At 39.7% G+C, this 21,280-nt stretch overlaps 1 protein-coding gene and 1 long non-coding RNA gene across 2 annotated transcripts in view; both read right to left on the bottom strand.

The window, feature by feature from the left end:
• Positions 1-587: 587 nt before the first annotated feature.
• Hacd2 (3-hydroxyacyl-CoA dehydratase 2) lies at positions 588-21,250 on the bottom strand. The gene is made up of 6 exons (XM_074104302.1): positions 20,930-21,250; positions 14,231-14,362; positions 13,918-14,041; positions 7,385-7,590; positions 5,073-5,212; positions 588-4,304 (listed from the first exon to the last, which is right to left on the bottom strand). The coding sequence occupies exons 1-6, from the start codon at positions 21,122-21,124 to the stop codon at positions 3,980-3,982; spliced, it is 1,122 nt and encodes a 373-aa protein (XP_073960403.1). The 5' UTR covers positions 21,125-21,250; the 3' UTR covers positions 588-3,979.
• The window catches only part of LOC141439885 (uncharacterized), a 158,042-nt gene continuing 137,349 nt past the window's right edge, over positions 588-21,280 (bottom strand). Inside the window, exon 2 of the long non-coding RNA XR_012452652.1 lies at positions 588-3,743. This is a non-coding gene — a long non-coding RNA (uncharacterized lncRNA). The remainder of the gene's footprint in view (positions 3,744-21,280) is intronic.

Raw genomic sequence — 21,280 nt, 5'->3', positions numbered from 1 at the left:
CAGATCCATGCAGTTAGTCATTGTAAGTTTAACGGAGTCCATTCCACTTGTAAGTAGGGTTGTAATGGAGGCCTTCTTAGCGGAGGCGGAGGCGGATGCGGAGGCGACTAGTTTCGCGTCCGTCGATGCGGAGGTGAAAGTGGATGTGGAAAAAATAGTAGTTTATGCTTTATTCAACTCAAAAATCTCTAAATTAAAAAAAAAAACTGCCAAATCTCACTTGTGTTCGGCGTCATACAAACTTTGTACAAAATCACTTTAAAAAATCGCGGTTCAATCAAACATATACATTACAATTTCGTACGTCCAAGCAACGAGATAGGTTGACCGAGGCTGTCGTGTGTTATTTGACATACCCCGACCGTGTTCCCGTTACGCTCCAAGATAGTGAAATGAGAAATAAACCTCCGTTATAACTCCGCAAAAAAAAGTGCGGAGGCGGAGGCGATGATACGATTTCTTGCGGAACTTCCGCAGTAACGGAGGCGGAAGCGAAGTTCCGTTACAACCCTACTTGTAAGTGCATTAAAGAAACAGCCGCCGTCCACAGAAGGTTTGAGTAGTTAAACTTGAATGAGAAAAAAAAACAAGTTTTAACGAATATTTTTATTTTTTCAACTGGTACAAAACTATAAAACAAAGTCGTATATGAATTGCTTTTTGCCCTGTCTGAGAACTTAAATTATTAAAGTTATAATAATTAGGGTGAGTAGCCCATGACTGCTGCATGGGCAGGAACCAATAATGGAATATTTTTTCCGCTAACCCAATATTAAGAAACGGACGCTACTTTTTCTAAAACTAATAGCACTTATGTGCAGATAACTGATGATCATAACTGGTAAAGTTCATGATTGGTGAGCTATGAGGCATTGAATCCTTGCTGTCTATTACTGGATACTACTGTGCTTAACATGTCCATGATTGGTGCCGTCACCCTAGCACAAATACAAAAACATTTCCTAATATCCCTTGAGGCCTACGCTAGCGGGGGCGGGTGCACTTCGCGGGCGCGGGTGCACTTCGCGGGTTCGGGTGCAGGTACAATCCTATGCACGCGACGCGCGCAGTTAGCGCTGCTCATACTATGTTTCAACAGGCTTCAACCCGCTCAGCTAGCGTAGGTCATTACATAACTCACCGCACTTAAAGACGCCAATTAAATTACCTAATCCCGAATCCTAATCCTAAGTTACAAAAATATGTATACACTACTTTGTTGGCTTAATATTAAGGTCATGTATACGTATTTTTGTAACTTTGGTCGTGTCGATATCTTTGTACTTGACTGTACCATGTGAAAAGTTCTGAGTTTGCGGAATTTATGCGCGAAATTACATTTGAAATTTACCATGAGCTTATCAGACACTTGGGAAGAAACTCAATGGTGTGCGTACAGGGCCCGCGTGGCCGAATTTCGGCCCATCCCTAATCTCTAATGGTAATCACATTATGGATATTTTTGTAACAACCGGTATAACTTAACATTAATTGACGTAGGTACCTAATATTATTTAGTTTTCGTGAGACATAGGTTTGAAAAATATAAAAAAATAATCGGTCCAACTCACGCGCCGGACTCACGTTCTTGACTTACAATCGTGAGCTGAACCGTTTAATTATGTATTGTAATTGACTGACGTCTCTGAGTACGGACATCATCCCCAAACTTATTACTTATTATCTTAGTATTTTGACCAGAAACTGTTAATTAACATTCAAGAATAGGCACATGAATATTCACAATAAATCGAGTTAAACGTTACATGCGTTAGCAAAATAAATTTATCCATTTAGCTCCATAAAACATTGTTTTCATGTAAATAAGAGAGACAAAACATTTTTTGGGCATTTAATTTCTGGTCATTTGTAAAATAAATGCATCTACCACCAAAAACGTATAAAAGAAAATTACACCTTATCAAGTACTACACAAGTCTTATAATACCGACTACAGCGTAGCCTCGAGTAACATCTAAATAAAATACATACACCATACCACATAATACCAAATATTTAATTCCATTAATTAGACACAAACATAATACCTAATTACGTCGACTATATTGAGCGAGTTAAATGTGAACCTAATACCTTTAAGTAGGTACTTAATGTGGTGTTTGACTATTTTTTTATTTATTTTATAAATTAAAGCTTCACAATGTATGTTATTGAATAGAAAAAACATTTTTTAAGCTACCTTTACATATAACAGAGTTATAAAGATTTGTAATTAAAGACTAGACAGAGTAAGACATCATCTTGCATATGTCGTCACATGTAATGCGCTATACTTTCTGCATAAAGAAAAGCGACTACGAAACTATGAAAATATAGATAAAGTATACACCCAGCCATTGTTTAGCGATGAAATTAATTTGGTTAAAAACTTAATTTGCTTTGTTTTTGAATATCTATATAGATATTAGATATTTAAAAGACAGGCAACACGCCAAAATTCGTCTGGAACAGACGCGTAGGCCTGATGAAGATGATTAGACATTGTATAAAGAAAAGCGTTTCAGAAAGAGACATCTATATACGCTTTTCTTTATACAATATCTAATCATCATCATCAGGCCTACGCCTCTTGTCCTGACGAATTTTGGCGTGCTGCCTGTCTTTTAAATATCTAATATCTATATAGATATAAAAAAAAACTAGATTAAGTTTTTAACCAAATTTATTACATCGCCACACATTGGCTGGATGTATTATACTTATCTATATTCCCATACTAACATATAATGTAGGATATGGCAATTTCAGGAGTTGTCAAGTACCCTATTATCGTAAAGGATTTTTGTTACTCTTTGTATACCAGTTGCAGACTTACTCGCTCAATAAAATCAACGCTGTCCCAGGCCCATTTACTCTACATTCTACAACATTGGAGCAATTGTTCGTGCTTCTCAACCGTCTCATTTTTCTGGACACTTCCGTAATAATGGCCGAATATTCTGATACAGCTTTTTAGTTATTTGGTAAGAACACAGGAACTCTAACAAATAATAGTAAAAACGACGTCAAAATCTACAGCCAATTCGTAAAAAATGTGACCAGATAAATGTGGCGGTTGAAACGCGCGAATAAACGCCCTGAGTGTAATAATAATAATCAATAATGAGGGCTATCGTTTTTTTGTCTCACTAGATGGCGCACTGTTGCGTGAGGTTTTTAAGTATGGCTTTCAAAGTCTGTTATTACGGGCGTGAAAACAAAGTTTATATTCAAATCATATTTAATACACTACGTACCATAAAAATATCGAGCATGCCACAGTGTTGCATCGCCCCGTTTTGTTCGGAAAAAAGGGAGGACAAAGGTTTCCGAGAGACAAAACTGTTTCAAAACCCAGACATGCATTGCCCCGGAATGCATATTTGCCATAATTAATTACAGATATTGCAAAATATTCACAAAATTATTCTAATTATAAATAAACCCGCGTAGCTCACCCAAAAACTATGACATTTGACATTTCGGAGACCTCACGCTATACTAGCGCCTCTAGTGGCGAATTCATACGCGATAGCCCTCATTGAATTGCAACTCAATGGCAGAAATTTGCACTGATTTACTATAAAATATTTTTGCGAGGCGAGGCTAATGTACGGCCTGTAACTGTTGACGTACGAACCGCACCTCACAAACCATCCTTCATCTAACTAAACCGTCAGCAAGAGAAGTGGACTAATACACACTCTTGTCGAATTGGGCCAAGTTTCTCAAAGCATATTAACCTGTCCTCTCCCAGAGGCACAAATTTGTGCCCAAATTCCTTTGATCCTGTTATCCTGGGAGATGACAGATTAATCGATAATATGTTTATGATGGTTTGTGCTAGTGCTGCACTCTTACGGCAGAAAATTGCAGTAATATTCCCTATTCTCGCCCCGGTCTTGACGTGAAATTAGAACATGTATTTCAACAAATGCGTACTAAAACAACATTTTGTCCTATCGTAACGTAGTAGGAACTATTTGGATTTCTTAATAACCACTTTGGGCTTTAGCTTAATCGTCCTGAGCTTATGCATATGGCTCATAACAAAGTACATACCTGGGCACATTAATACTAACAAATATACTCGAAGGAACGTTGGCATATGGAAAGTGAAATTCCAAGCGTTCGGCATGGATACAGTGAACCGTTGGGTCTCCTCGAAGTAAGGAATGTTCCGGAGTAGGACGATGGCTTCGCAGACAATTCCTAGCGGGTAGAGTGGGATCCACATGGTGTATCGTAGCCAGGTTAGAATATATACTTCTTTCTTGTATAGTTGAGTGATGTAGAACGGATATCTGCAAAATAAAAATAAGTTTAAAAAAATTGTTAAAAATACGTGTATGAAGAGTTGCGTACCGCTGAATCAATAAAAAAACCGTTCTTAGAGCGAATTCATTATATATCCTTTTTGCACCTTTTTTTATTTACTTACACGTTGTTATTTTTGATTTTCGTTAACTTTAAGGGAACATTAAAGAGGTCATATGAAGTTAATTTCCTCAAGCCAATTGGCCTAGCTCTTACTGTTTGAAAGATTCCATTTTCCAAAATTTACAACTTTGTTAAAATTTTCAATTTTAATACAAGCTTTTTTTTTGCTGACTGTACTTTTTACCTAAATAAAAGCTATTAAAATTAAATCTTTTTAAGTTCCTATGTAACACTCAGTAGGAGCAGGAGCCTGCCGCAGGGAAGTACTGCTGCCTTTATTCATATATTTTGATAGGTTCTAATGAGTGTCTCACACAAACTTTTTTTTTTTTATTCGACTGGATGGCAAACGAGCAAGTGGGTCTCCTGATGGTAAGAGATCACCACCGCCCATAAACATCTGCAACACCAGGGGTATTGCAGACGCGTTGCCAACCTAGAAGTCTAAGATGGGATACCTCACGTGCCAGTAATTTCACCGGCTGTCTCACTCTCCACGCCGAAACACAACAGTGCAAGCACTGCTGCTTCACGGCAGGATTAGCGAGCAAGATGGTGGTAGCAATCCGGGCGGACCTTGCACAAGGTCCTACCACCTGCAAAACTTGTTAAGATATAGCTGTATCTGTTACCTGACGACCTCGATGAAACTCCACACCACGAACAGGTAGAACACGACGGGTTTCGTCTGCATCCGCGGCTCGGCCTCAATCATCGCAAACAGCACCATGGCGCGCCCGCTCACTTGTAGAAACGGGACCAGCACGCCGCCCTGCAGTTACATAACACCAGTTAGACTTCGATTTAATACCGATTCGCCGGATTCTAGTTTTCTCGGAGAATCCTACTATTCTATCCTACACTGCCGCTCCCGAACTTTGACCCGCGTCAACGTCGTCATTTTTTAACCCCCAACGCAAAAAGAGGGGTGTTATAAGTTTGACCGCTATGTGTCTGTGTGTCTGTATGTCTGTGTGGTTCTGTCTGTCTGTGGCGCCGTAGCTCTTAAACGGCTGGACCGATTCGAATACGGATTTTTTATTTGATAGCTGGTTTTCTAGCGATGGTTCTTAGACATGTTTTATCAAAATCGGTTTAGCCGTTTTTGAGATATTGAACTTTGAAGTGACAAAGTCGGGGGTTTTCCAATTTTTTGTTGGTTATTGTTTGGATTGATTTGAGTTTGGAACATGGTGGTGCTGGCGAAGAATGGAGAAGATTAGTTGGACAGAAAGAGTCACTAAGGAAAGAGTGGAACAGAACATTAATAGAAACAATAGAGAATCGGAGAGGAACAATGATTGGTCATATATGACATGAGGATGGCGTTGATAAATGTCATCTTAGAAGAAAAAGTGGAAGGGAAGCGAAAAAGAGGGAGGCCCAGGATTGACTATAGGGGAAAACTAGGAGAGTAGTGACAACGTTTTTAATTATTACTGAACTATATGTTTTAAGACATTGTACGGAGGTGCGGAACCCTTCATGCGCGAGTCGCTTGCACTCGCACTTGACCGATTTTTTTGAACTTAATAACTGCTAGCGACCTTGCAATAGCGCGCGTTTTTTCGTTCAAGTCTCGAGCTATCAAACACGCGCTGTTGCGAGCTTTCTAGCAGTAAATAAGTTCCAAAAATCGTCGATGTCACTACTCTTCTCTGTCACAACTCTCCTCGGTCTCCCCTACAAAGCAAATAAAGAAGAAGATAGCCGACATGTCCTAAAAAGAGGTTAAGGAGCCAGCTTTGAGTAGAGACAAGAGCAGAGCCATTCATCGGCTACAATGATAACCTAACTTAGCATGACCTACCAATCCCTACAAGCTATATTTAATACAAAAAAACAACAATAGATGGCACTACTATTAACATTTGTAAATAATAAAATGAGAATAAGCCGAATTAAGTAGACTAGCATATTTTATAAACACAACTTCACATCAACCTTAATTCAACTCCTCAATTTGAAGATAAGAAACACCATAAAAATAATAAATTGAGAATACGAAAGTATAGGCTACATGTGGCTACATTTCAGCTATGAGGCTTTCGTAGTGTTTTGCAATTGTGACGCTAGATGGCGAATAACCGGAATGCGCTTGCTGGGCTTGCCCCGCGCTTGCTCACATTCGTCGAAACTATTTGAGAGAAACATGCCATTCTCTTCTACTGACGTAAATAAGACAGAGACATCATGCGTATCTCTAGTCGTCTAGGCTCAGTTGGTGAGCTTGTTGGTTGTTGTCAGTGTACCGTATCCTTAGTGTCTCACTAGATGGCAATACGTATCGTGTTATTTGTGTTCTCACTGGTGCCATCTATTGGAAAATCGAAGGAAAGAAAAATAGCCAGTTGAATAGCCAGTATTAGGGTGATACCATTTGCTTGTACTAGGTTGTGTTCTCTGTTATATATGTACTCTGTGACCTAACCAACAAAAAGTTGGAAAACCCCCGACTTTGTCACTTCAAAGTTCAATATCTCAAAAACGGCTAAACCGATTTTGATAAAACATGTCTAAGAACCATCGCTAGAAAACCTGCTTTCAAATAATAAAAAAAACCGCATTCAAATCGCTCCACCCGTTTAAGAGCCACGGTGCCACAGATAGACACACATAGCGGTCAAACTTATAACACCCCTCTTTTTGCGTCGGGAGGTTAGTAAGAGTAACTCTTAAATAAGAAAAAGAAAAACAAACGAAAGAAAAAGTGTACAATAATAATAATAATAAATGTTCATTGAGAAAATAATGTTACATAAATTACTGCTTACATAGTATCGAAACATTAGGTGCTTACAGAGTAAAACAGTAGGTAAGTAAGCGTCATCTGACCCCCATACTAGTATTAATAAATATTAGTAATATTTTGACAATCTAACTTACGGACTAAATAGATATATTTTTTCCGCTTTCCGATCAAAATTAGTCACAAAATGCTTACCTTAGTGTACCCGAACATAGGATGCATGACTTCCAGATACTGCATCAGCTGTAAGAACTTCATGGCGGAGCCGACGTGCTCGTAAGTATCCGCGATGGACTGCTCCTCCAACTTTATGTAGCGTACCAATATAACCGCCAACACGTAGGCGAAACCCACGAATTGGAACAGGTTGTAGATTATGAGGTACACCTTTTTGTAGTCTTCTGGAATTTTGAGGTATTTTGTTAGGTTTTCAAGTGATAATCAGAACGTCAGAAGTCACTATAAGAGTAAGATGCACGGATTGCAATAGGATTGAGGACTTAGTGCATTTTTTGGTAGAGTGTGTATTGACTTAGGATAGCCGTGAGAAGTATTTGAGTTATTTGGACCTGTTGAATGGTGCAGTGAATATTATTTTGAGTTGTCCGGTATCGGAAGATGCAGTACGAATTTACAGGTTCATCGAGCACTCCTTTGCAGCCAGATAATCTGGACATCGCAATAGAAGTGTTTGATGAATGTGGCCATCGAGTCTTCCAATGAAGCTGGCATAGTCACACAGGTGACTTAAGCCTCGAAAAAAATAGAAGAAAAAAAAAGAGCAAAACACTTTAATTGTATACAGCGTGATTCGTAAGACGTGAGCAGAGCCAACCCTACGTCCTCAGTAATTGCTAATGAATTGTTTACAATTATATTTTAAATTTTAACTTTACTTGACTTTAGGTTCAAATTATGAAAACAGAAATTTGACATGGGGCCTATACAGGATGTATACGGGGGTGGATCAAACGAAGACCGAAGGTAGGGAACCCTTTAGGAGCTACCGAATCGACCCCCATGTATGTTCAGCGATTTTCATTTGTTTCAGTTATGAGCGTTATAGTGAAAATTTTAAAAATGTCGGATTTCAGGAATAATTTCTTAGTGGTAAGCTAAACTGTTTGACCTATGACGGTGAATTTTTTTTCGGAAGTAGTGAGATAGAGGGTCTAACAAATAACAATTCCATTTTAACTCGTGTCATCATACATTTTACAACAAAAAATAAAACTCAATAATTTGAGTAGGTACACTAAAAATTTCAATTTCAAAGGTGATTTTTAAATTTTTATCACAACTTTTTTTCTGCAAATTACTTTAAAAACTACCTTAGCTTATGAAGAATTGAACCAGTTTGTTGAGATGTTATCGTCAGAGCCAATAAAAGTACTTGAATAACAGTTTATTGTTTTATTAGCAGTAGAGCTACAACACAATGGCGTACATAGAAAGTAAAGTAAAGTTGACAGATATGTCAGTGTCACAGACAGTTTTTAATCAAGACCACAGAGTGCGCATTTTAATACTTAACACCCTCCCTAAATGCGTACTCTCCTACACATACCAATCATCCCTCTCAAAGATTCAAACTGAGGTTTAGGAAGACTCTTGGTAAACATATCTGCTGCCTGAAGTTTAGTTTCACAATACTCAACATCCATTACATTCTCAAGAAGTTTTTCTCTAATATAGTGATATTGAATATCTATATGTTTCGATCTCTTATGTAAATTAGCGCCACGAATCAGTTTGATTGTACTCTGATTATCAATTAATAGCTTGATATTTTCTGAAAAACCAATTTCTTTCATGAGACTTTTAATCCAAACAAGCTCTTTCGTAGCGGCACAGGCAGCTAGATACTCAGCTTCTGTCGTAGACAGAGCTACACACTTCTGTAATTTAGTGTTCCAGGTGATAGCACCACTATTCATTATAAACACATAGCCAGTTATAGATTTGCGTGTCACAGTACAATTTGCATAGTCAGCATCAGAAAAACCTTTGGTGTTGCTATCCTCAGTTACACTTGCACTATATAGTATGCCCAAATCTTTATTACTTTTCAAATATTTAAACACCTTTTTTACTGCACCCCAGTGTACATTATTAAAATTGTTCAAGTATCTACTCAGTGAGCATACTATAAAGTAAATATCAGGCCTGCTACCTATAGCAGCATACATGAGTGAGCCTACCGCCTCACGGTATGGTACATCTGGCATGTCAGCTGATCCTTCACAATTATCTAACTTTACATTAGGGTCAGCTGGCAGTGCACTAGTTTTACATAAGTCCATTCCAAATTTGTGGAGCAAGCTATTAATATACTTAGTTTGATGTACAAAGATTGACCCATTGTTTTCAATTTCTATTTCTAAACCCACAAATTGCTTTGGACTCATAATAGTTATTTCAAAATGTTTTTGCAGGTTGATTAAGAACTTATCAATGAGCTCTTGGTTTTTACACAATAATAACCCATCATCTACAAACAAAAGTAAATATAAGGGAACTTTATGGTCCAGAGATATATACAGACATTTGTCATTCTGACAGTTTACAAAACCATTTTCCTCCATGAAAGAGTGAAATTTAGAATTCCAACACCTGGGCGACTGTTTCAACCCATACAGAGACTTTTTGAGTTTGCAGATTAATTCTGTGTCTAGACCAGGTGGAGGTTCCATATAAACCTCTTCCTTTAGGGTTCCATATAGAAAAGCAGTCTTTATATCAAACTGTGCCATCTTCAATTTTTCTTTTGCTGCCAGTGACAGCATCATTCTAATGGTATCATAGCGTACTGTTGGTGAAAACGTTTCATCATAGTCTATCCCTTTCTCTTGGGTATAGCCTTTTGCACATAGTCGAGCTTTGTATCGTGTGGTCTCATCAGCATTCTGCTTAATTTTGTAAACCCATTTACAACCAATCATCTTCTTGTTAGCTGGACGTTCCACAAGCTCCCATGTCTTGCATGTATCATGAGACTCCAGTTCCTCATTCATTGCTGTTATCCATTTCTCCCTATCTTGGCTATTCACAGCCTCTGTGTATGTATTGGGTAGTACTTCTACTAAGTTTGCTTCTGCTGCTGTGCTTCTATGCAGTCGGGGACGCAGGTTGTATCTCTGTTCTCTTCCCTCGTTATTTTGATCATACATTGCTCTGCTCTCTTCCTGACTCTCTGGATTTTCATCTAATTCGTTAACTGCCACTTCATCTATCATAGCTTGGTAAAAATCCTCAAATGCTTCATGACCATATAGATGGGACTCATAAGGTTTGCCTTCTTCACTATGATAGCTATCAAGGGTCAGTGGGTGATCTGATGTCTCTCCCATGCTGTCAATCAATGAAGAGAGCTCGTTTTCGTTGAAGATTACATCCCGAGATACACTTATTTTCTTTGTATCCGGATCAAACAACCTGTAATTGTCAGAGTTGCTTTCATAGCCAACTAGAATAAGCCTCTTGCTTTTGGCTCTAGTTTGTTTCTCTTTTCTTTAGGTACATGCATATAAGCAGCAGAACCAAATGCTCTAACATGTGTCAGTGTAGGTTTTGAGCCAGTCCAAAGTTCAAATGGAGTCATTTCCTTGTTATTTCTTCTGTTCATTAAGTAAACCGCTGTCTGCACTGCTTCTGCCCATAGCGCCAGAGGTAGATGTCTCGCATACAGCATAGACCGAGCACTTTCCATGATTGTGCGGTTTGCCCTTTCGCTCCGGCCATTCTGCTGCGGTGTATATGGGGCGGTGTGTTCTAACTCAATACCTTTCTCACCTGCATATTTCCTAAATTCATCATTGCAGTACTCCTTGCCGTTGTCACTGTGTAACAGCTTGACTTTGGTGTCAAATTTATTTTCTATTAGTTGAACATATTTCTGAAAGGCCTGTAGCGCTTCACTCTTGTGCTTCAAGAAGTAAACGGTGATAAATCCAGATGCTGCTTCTAGGAATGTGATGAAATATCGAGCTCCACCAACAGATGGTATTGGCATAGGCCCACAGAGGTCGCTGTACACTTTATTCTTCTGCACGTTTGATTCTCTTTTCTTGAAAGGGACTCTGTGTTGCTTACCAATAACACAAGCCTCACAGAAAAAGTCACTGAGATCACCAACAGGAGGTAAATGTCCATTTTGCACCATTTCACGCAATGTCTTTATGTTAACATGACCAAGACGCTCGTGCCATTGTTTCAAAGTTACTATATTTGCTTCACCGCCCGCCAAGATAGGCTTGATCAACAATTTGTAAAGATTATTAGGTTGTTTAATGGCAGTAGCCGCAACACTTCCGTCACTATTTTTTATAAATGCAAAATCTTTGTTTTTGGTCACTGAAAAACCTTTTGAGGTTACAACACCCTCCGAGAACAAGTTTCTCTTCAATTCAGGCACATAAAGCACATTATTTATGGTGGAATCATACCATTTACCGTTCAAGAACTTCATTATTTTAATGTATCCTGAGCCTTGCACAGATAGTTCACTTTCAGTGCTGTTTCCTCTTGAGCTTTGAAACTTAAATCCTCATCTAACAGTCGCGCCGTAAGGTTGTTTACCGTTTGTTTACTTGGTTCGAGCGACAGCCAAGCTTGTCGCACCATGCGATAGCGCTCGGGCAATGACCCTAGTATCTTGGTCACAATTGCCATTTCTGACATTGTTTCGCCGGCATCCTTTAGCTGTTTCGCAATATTTTCTATTTTAGAAATGTGTTCGGCAATGTTATTGCCCTCGATAAACTTGATCGTGTGGAATTTCTCATGCAACAGCATTTTGGAATTTTCACTTTTTTGGTCATAGATCGAGTCTAATTTGACAAAAATGTCACTCGCCGTTTCACATGTTTCGATTAGACTTATTTGAGGCAATTCCATGCTTGCCGTAATAACGTACATCGCCTTCGCGGCATCTTTCTTCCACTCGTTCTCATCGGCGCCAGCCGGCGCTATAGAAGAGGTTATGTGATCGCCCAGGCCCCTGGCCTTCAAGGCAAGTGTCGTTTGGAACTTCCATTGTCTGTAGTTGTCGCCTGCGAACTTCTTCGCAGTCGCGACGCCAAGACCTCCAAGATCCATTGGTACTTAACAACGTCCACGTGCCGCGCTACAAACACGCGTGCATCCGACGCAATACCGAGACGTAGGAAAAAACACGTTCTGACGACCGATCCGACTTTATTTCTATTCACTCGCGATGTCTGGGCCCATAACCTGTTGAGATGTTATCGTCAGAGCCAATAAAAGTACTTGAATAACAGTTTATTGTTTTATTAGCAGTAGAGCTACAACACAATGGCGTACATAGAAAGTAAAGTAAAGTTGACAGATATGTCAGTGTCACAGACAGTTTTTAATCAAGACCACAGAGTGCGCATTTTAATACTTAACACAGTTAAATTTTCTTAGATAGTCCCAAGGCATCTCTTGCAAAAGAATATATGGAAAGGGTACTAGTAGTAAAAAACTCTTTTTAAATCGCTACGTAAAAGTGATTTTAAATGGGAAATGGGAACGGAAGATAATATAGAAAAAAAGAAAATGAAGCAAAACACCAAAATAGCTTTTATTTTGAAAAAATAGTAGATAATAAAAACATTAGATGCCTTCTTTCTTTAACTACAGTCTGTAAGTGTTCAAAATGTCCGCCGTAATTAGAAATACACTTTTTTGTTTTTACGCTAATAGTTTTTTTTCTTCGATGCTCAAGTCGGGTATCTGCCCCGTACCAAGCGGCTGGTTATTCGTTTCTAGCCGCTCGTTTCGGTAACTACCGGCTTACAAGCCGCTGGGTTTACAACTGTAATGGGGCCTCAAGAGGATAATGCACTACTTTTTGTTTGCAACATTAAAAAAAAAACGTTAAAGACAAAAGATGAAAATGGTGTAGTTGGCTCGCTACGCTCAGGATTCTATTGTAGAATCCTTCGCTGCATTCTGGATTCAATGTACGCCCTCGCCGTAAATACACCATTTTGCTCCCTTGTGACACAAATAACTATTATTTGCTTAAACATGAGTAACAGTTAAATACAGTTGGTACACATAAATAAGAAAAGACTTCCTACATGTTTTACCTAGCGGTGTACAAATTGTTTATTGCAGTAAAAATTGCTAATGCAAATGAAAAACCGCAATGACACATACTTTCCTATGTGTTGTCTATTTGTACTTAATATTATTGTTGTGTCTTGTGTTGTGAATAAATGTATTTTATTTCTTTCTTTTTCTTTCAAAAATAAAAGAATTCCATACAATACTACTATCCTGAATCTACAAAACAAAAACCTATTAAAATGACAAAAGTGATATTAAAGTCCATTTCATAAAAATAATAAGAATTCCATATAATCTCACTAATAGGTACTCGCGTACGAGTATATCGTAATATAATAGCCTTAACTAACTGAATAGGGTAGGGTGAGTCCTGTTCCCATTTCCCAAATCAACCTGTATACTATTCAAAAGGAAAATAGTGGCCTCATAATTTTATTGTATATTGGTAAAACGAAAATAGAACCATTCACCACGCTACCAGATGTGAGACTAACATCTGGTAACGGGGAGCTGCATGAACACACATTTTTTACACAGACGTAGCTATCGCAAGGTCACGGGCGAGTAAAGTTCATTGATATGGACCTCGGCAAAGTATTAATTCAATAAATTGTAAAGACATGTGCTGTTAAAGTAAGAACATAAGGACCTACCTTTCCTATAGCCCATCTCTTCCTTCTGCAGTTTATCATACATCCCTGGATAGTCTTTCATGACGTCACGCGTTTCTTCTTCACTGTCCTGCCCATCTTCAGATTTCCAGAGGTCAAAGTTTATCTGAAATCAACAACATAATATAAATGAAATGGCTATTTTCATTTTCCAGGTCTGTTTTTCTATTAGCAGAACATTTTCTCAACAACATCTAAGATTTGATAAATGTAAATGTTTCAGGTGCACCAAATGGATTTAGTTTAAAAAAAGTTAATAAATGGCTACTTTTCTTAATTTAAATGTGGTACATACCTTCACCCACGCTGGCTTCTGCGGCTGGGCAGTGAGTCGAGGCCACCATGCCGGTGTCTCCTTTACCAGTATCACATCCACTCGGTTCTCAAAAATACGCACTGTTGTTGGGTACTCGCTGTCTGATTCATTCTAAAATACAAGCATAAACAAGTTTTTTTTTCTTTTATCTCACCCTATATTTAGGTGTTTGTAGTGCTATAATATAAAGTAAATAACACAGACTTTGATCTAAAAAAATGCAATATGCATGAGTAAAATGGCATTGCAATGGACCTTTTTCTACACAATTTCATTTAGTCAGCGGATCATGACGTCATCGAATGTCAAAGTCAAAGTCAAAGATTTATTGGACAATATGGCACGACGATGGGATTGACAGAAGCGCCGTGCAGTGAGTCTGTTAAATTTTTAGGTTATATTTCCTTTAAAATAACTTTCCTTCCTAATTAACTCTCTGGTGGTGGTTTAATAAGTACATAATATTGATCTAACTCAATAACCCATCTGTCCGGTTGGCCAAGGGCCAAAGTTATGGAGGGGAACGAGGAGCCCCCGGATCCGGGCGGCGGTAGCTCCATGAACTCGATTGAGATGGACACGCAAAATATTTCACGAAAGCGTAGCCTTAGTTTCTTGGAACAATCGCCGTCCGCATCTTCTGAACCGAAAGGGAAAAAGGTGATGCAGGGAACGGATGCCGACAATGCATCTATAGCAAACCTTTACAAACACCCTGACTTAGACGAGGACTCCCGCAAATACGGCATTTATGACAGTGGCCCATTTATTGTACACATCTCCCGAGACGCAGAGTCTAGCAACTCGGCCATCTCACTTCAACCTATAAAGGTTGGCCTCGCTTTATTCAAAGATAACATTCAAAATATTAAAAAAGATGGTATAAAGTCCGTAGGCAGAAACCGTGTCTCGGTAGAATTTATGACCGCTGTGGATGCTAATAACATCTTAGAAAACCCCTGTTTGTCCAGAAATAAATATAAAGCCCACATCCCAACATACAATGTTTCCCGTATGGGTTTGATTCGTGGCGTACCAGTCGACTGGTCGATGGAAGAATTTGTTGACGCGACTGACCTTAAAGACGGACATGGCAAAATTCTCAAAGCCCGACGCCTCCAACGCAAAGTAACCAATGAGGGAGGTCCTCCATCCTGGGTTCCAACTCAAACTGTTGTGGTGACCTTCGAAGGTCAAAAACTTCCTGAGAAAGTCTTTGCTTTCTTTACATCGCTGAAGGTCGAAGTATACGTTCTCCCAACAATCCAATGTCGAAAATGCCTGAGGTTTGGCCACATTCAGGCCCAGTGCCGCTCCGATGCTCGCTGTTTCAAGTGTGCACAAAAACACCCTGGTGAAGGATGCAACATCGCTCCTGAGCAAGTGACTTGCCTCTACTGTTCAGGCCATCATTACGCGACAGACCAACGCTGCCCGGAATATTGTAGACAAAAGTCCATCAAATTGGCAATGTCAGAGCACAGCATCTCCTATCAAGAAGCTTCCTCTCGCTTCCCTGCCGTACGCCGCCCTTACGCGGACGTGGCCAAGGTTATGTTTGACCCAGACCCTAGTCCCCCTCGGCAATCTCCCCCCTCTGGTCCCCCTCCCTTCCCTCCCCAATCGCCCATCTCGACTTCATACCGTAAGACGGTCAGCCGTAAAGCTAGATCAAGAACCCCCCTGTCTCCCGGATATGATCGACAAGCCCATAAAAATATCGTGTCGACCCCACAATCTCAACTTCCAAATGGTTATGCCCTATCGTCACGACGGACGCCAGTTGAGACGCCCAATGATGACCTTATGGAACTGTTATTCAAACTTCTTACAAATATAATCGCTAAATGGAGCGATTGTTTACCGCCCGACGTTGCCCCCTTAATGATTTCACTTGCCGAGATGCTATCCTTCTCCAATGGCCCCCCAGGCCAATTTTCTTCAGTGGAATTGCCGTAGCCTTATCCCAAAAAAACCTGATCTGGTCAGAATCGTCAACGAGCACTCCATTTCTGTAGCGGCCATCTCGGAGACATGGTTGAGACCGGACTCCCGCTTCAGGATCCCGGGATTCTCATGCCTCCGGGAGGACCGCGGTGATGGTCGTGCTGGTTGTGCGTTGTTGATCAGAAGAGATTACTCTTTCTCCCAAATACCCCTCCCTCCTCATTCACATGACATTAACGCAGTTGCGGCTAATGTCATGGGAATCAACTTTGTATCCATCTATATCCCACATCCTAATATAAATTTAATACCCGATCTTTCCACCATCCTGTTCTCGGTCCCTCCCCCTCTCCTCATCCTAGGGGATTTCAACAGTCACAACACGTCTTGGGGTTCTTCGCACTCAGACGCATTTTCCGCTTTCCTCTTGGACCTATTTGATGACATAAATGTCTCAGTTATTAACGACGGCTCTCCCACTCACCGGGTATACCCCGGACAAAATCCCAACTCAGTTCTGGATTTGTCTGCTTGCTCTCCCAACCTCTCATGTCTTCTATCCTATCAGGTACTGAGACAATCACACGGAAGTGATCATTTCCCTATTATCATTTCCCAACCATCCTCTGTTCAGCCTTCCCCCGCCCCCCAACCCCTCCTTAAATACAGATTGGATAAAGCAGATTGGCCAAACTTCTCTTTTTATATAGAAAAAAGGCTAAAAGAGCTCGACTCCAACCTGTTAAACCCTCTTGGACTCTACAACCACTTCCAATCCGTTCTGATAGAAGCTGCAGATAAATTCATCCCAAAGAAAAAAATTGCTAGTAGCAAGATCCCTTCCCCTCCTTGGTGGGATGCGGAATGCACGGCGGCGATAAAAGAAAGAAAGAACGCCGAACGTAAATACAATGATTCCGGTCTTTCTGAAGATTTTATTGACTTCCAAAAAATCTCTGCTCGCACTAAACGTCTCCTAAAAAAAGCGAAGAAGAAAGGATGGAAGGGATTTTGTGAAAGTCTCAATCCAAGAACGCCCCCATCGCTGGTATGGAAAAGTATTAAAAAATTCAGAGGCTCCTTCGATCCCGATCGACCATCCCCCCATAATCCCCCTTCCTGGTTGGCAGAGTTCGCAGACAAATTAGCCCCTCCATCAGTTCCTGAGGAATCCTGCATAGACCCATCTCCTCCCTCTAGCGGGCTAGGCCCTCTCGACAGCCCTTTCACATTCTATGAACTTGAGTTAGCACTTGACGGCCTCCGTAACAGTTCACCAGGAGAAGACGGCATACCGTATATCTTCATCCGTAAACTAAGTCGCTTTGCAAAAGACCACCTCCTAAATCTATTTAATCTGTTTTTTGTGTCTGGTGAAATCCCCGAGGCATGGAAGACCCAAATTGTAATCCCAATCCTCAAATCATGTAAAAACCCACAAGAAGCAAACTCCTATCGCCCAATTGCCCTTTCCGCGACAATAGGCAAAATATTGGAGCATTTAGTTAAAAATAGGTTGGAGTGGTTCGTAGAAAAAAATAATTTACTCGCCAACACACAATTTGGATTCCGTAAGGGGAAAAGTACCATAGACAACCTAAGCATACTGACTTCAGACATTAGACTAGCCCTCTCCAAAAAACACCATGTTGTAGGGTGCTTCTTGGATGTCTCTGCTGCCTATGACAATGTCCTTCTTCCTATGCTCAGAGCAAAAATGCTTCAGCTGAGTATTCCTGTGAGGATAGTACATTTTATCTGCAAGTTGTTTATGGGAAGAATAATTAAAATCCGAACTGGCAATAGCTTCTACACTCCTCTTACCCTATGGCAGGGACTCCCCCAAGGCTCAGTACTCTCCCCCCTCCTTTATAATTTATATACGTATGATATTGAACAATCTGTCTCCCCCTTCTGTAATATACTCCAATATGCAGATGATTTAGCGTTATACACCGTTACACAGTCGTTTGATGAGGCTTCTTCAAAATTAAATGAGGCACTCAGATATCTAAAGGTCTGGCTAGATGATCATGGGCTATCTTTGTCACCATCCAAAAGCTGTACTGTAACTTTCTCGCGTAACAGATCCATCCCGAACATAGATATTAACTATGAGTATGAGGTTATTCCCTGCAAGGACTCTGTTAAATTCCTTGGTGTTTTTCTGGATTCCAAAATGACTGGTGTACCCCATTTGGAGCACATAACCGGAAAATGCGAAAGGGGCATTAATGTTCTTCGGGCTCTTTCTGGAGTCTGGTGGGGCGCTCACCCATACTGCCAAAAACTGTTATATAATGCAATAATCCGTAGCCAGATCGACTATGCTTCACTCGTGGTGGAACCCTGCAATAAAAATGCACTTAAAAAATTGGACCTGATACAAGCTAAGTGTCTACGTATTGCTCTGGGAGCAATGAAATCCTCACCCAAAAATGCCATGCAGGTAGAATGCTTAGATCCTCCTCTCTCCCTCCGTAGACAGTACTTAGCAGACCGTTTCCTTTTTAGGGCATGTTCCGTATCCAACCATCCTCTTATACCCCGACTAGAGGCTCTCTCCCTGGAAGTGTCTGAAAACACATATTGGACACATAAGGAAACGCCAAGATACATTGTGTCGTATTCCAAATTAAAAAACCTCTCGTCCCCGCTATATACCACCTACATGAACCCCATATTTGAGGCCGATTATGAGTCTTTGATATATTCTCCAAAAGTTATCCTTGATTTTGGCATTGACAAGGATAGCCCAGCGGCCAACAACATATTTAATAAAAAAATAGAAAAATGGCAGGATTGGCTACACATCTTCACAGATGCCTCTAAAATAGATCCCAATGGCTTTGTAGGTTCAGCAGTATGGATTCCCAAATACCAAATTGCTTTGACTCAAAAAGGCCCAGCCCAGTCATCTGTTTTCACTGGGGAATCCATCGCAATATTGGAGGCTATTAAATTCTCGGAATCACACAGCGTTCCTAAAATCTTAATTTTTTCTGATGCTAAAAGCTGTCTACAAGCAATAGTAGGAAATCATTTTAAAATGAAAACTAAACTCCCAATCATTTTGAAAATTAAAGAGGCTCTAAACCGATGTGAAAAAAAAGGACTAGAAGTTACTCTTGTATGGATTCCGGGCCATTGTGGCATAGTGGGAAATGAAAGAGCGGACATGTGGGCAAAAGAGGCCATCACAATTGGTTGTCAGGATTATAAGACTATCTTACCATCGGACCTAATGATGTCCGCTCGAACTGATTTAAGGGTCTCCTGGCAGAACATGTGGAACCTCTCCAGACACCAGAAAGGCCGACACTACGGGAACATTCAACCATTAATTCCGCGTAAACCTTGGTTTTATCACTTTCGCTCTGCTAGTAAATGGGTCACTTCTACTATCTGTCGACTCCGTCTAGGTCATGTCTGCACTCCGGTGTTTTTATCAAAAATTAGAGTACGGGATAACTCTCTATGCGAATGCGGTCTTGATGAGGGTACCCTGGATCACATTTTTTTCAATTGTGGTAAACATACTTATTCCCTGTATGATGCATTGCCGAAGGATGTTCCGCGCCCTATGAATTTTCTGACACTTCTTTCTATACTAGATTCTCCTCTTTTAAAAATATTGATAAAATTTATACAGTGCCACAACATTAAATTGTAGCAACTGCAGCATGCTTAATATTATATATTTCATACTTCCTCTTCACTTTATCCTTTTATGTTAGCATGCTTAACAGTCTGCCATTCCCCTCCGCTAAAAAAAAAAAAAAAAAATCGTTTCGTCTTGTTATTGTCAGTGTACCGTCCATAACCAAATGTTATTTGTTTTAGGTTTCCTGTCTGTTCCTCCCCCCGAAATCAAAATTATATAAACCGAACAGTCTCCTCATGCGTGTAATGTCTCTACATCGACATTGGCAAAATACATCTTGCTAAAAAAGCAAGGGTGAAAGCCATTAAAAAAAAAAAAAAAAAAAAATATGGCACGACGAGACGGCATCACACTAAACCGCCAGTTAATACTAATCAATGGATGGTGAAACAGCCCCTTAATATTATAAATGTGAAAGTTTGTAAAGATATTTGGTACTCAATCACATCTAAACTGCTGAACCAATTTAGATTAAATTCACTATACTTACAGATAGTTTGAGTCTCCGGGAAGGATATAGAATAGTTTTTGCAATAGTTCCCGCAGGTTAGCAATAAACAAATACTATGTGGACAGAGTCGCGGGCAACAGCTAGTACATAATAAATAACATACAGTGGTCTGGAAGCCCCAGTTAGTCTAGTAAATAAATATTATTCTGTACCAGTAATTAAATTTTAAAAAGTTTTTCAAGAAAAGGACAGGTCAAGATTAAATATTATTAAAAAAAAACTAGCATAAAAAGTACATCTAGTCTTATAATAGTATGTCTTTGTGGAGCAAGGGCTTCTTTACTTTCAAACTCTAGGTTTCATGTGTAATAATTCATTAAAAATGTACAATCAAGGGTTTATTAAAAATAGTCTTTATCGAATTTAAAGATAAAGAACAAAGTACCTACATAGTAAGCCCAGACGATAAAGAGTTTAGATTGAAATCAGTACGCACGAAACGCTCATAAATATGTAAACACGACCCTATGTCACCTGTGTTGTAAGCGTATTCGTTTCATCGAAAGTGCAGGTATAAAAAAGTTAATTTTCATAAAATCATAAATGAGATACTCACGGATTTGATAGACGAAAACAAGTCCAAGCTAAACTCGTACTGTGTCTTGCCGTGAGCGCCTATGCCCTCGGCGGAGAACTTAATCTTGCTTTCCAGAACATTCACATCGGGTTTAATAACATTTTTTAAATCAATCTTCAATGAAACTTCTTTTTCTGTCTGCGCCCAGTAAACGAATGGACTCGGAATAACCATGTTGTAAGTATCGTAATTATTTTGTTTTACTAAAAGAGCTACCAGCAATACATTTGAGAAAAAGAGTACTAAAATCGAGGACGACGTCTCCGATCCAAAGATTCCGATCAATTTGTCAGTTTACTTGACACATTTGACACTTCTGTTCTGTCACTG

Source organism: Choristoneura fumiferana, chromosome 21, assembly GCF_025370935.1.
Source record: "Choristoneura fumiferana chromosome 21, NRCan_CFum_1, whole genome shotgun sequence".
In the NCBI taxonomy this organism is placed as follows: domain Eukaryota; kingdom Metazoa; phylum Arthropoda; class Insecta; order Lepidoptera; family Tortricidae; genus Choristoneura; species Choristoneura fumiferana.
This window is presented reverse-complemented; position numbering and strand designations above follow the sequence as displayed.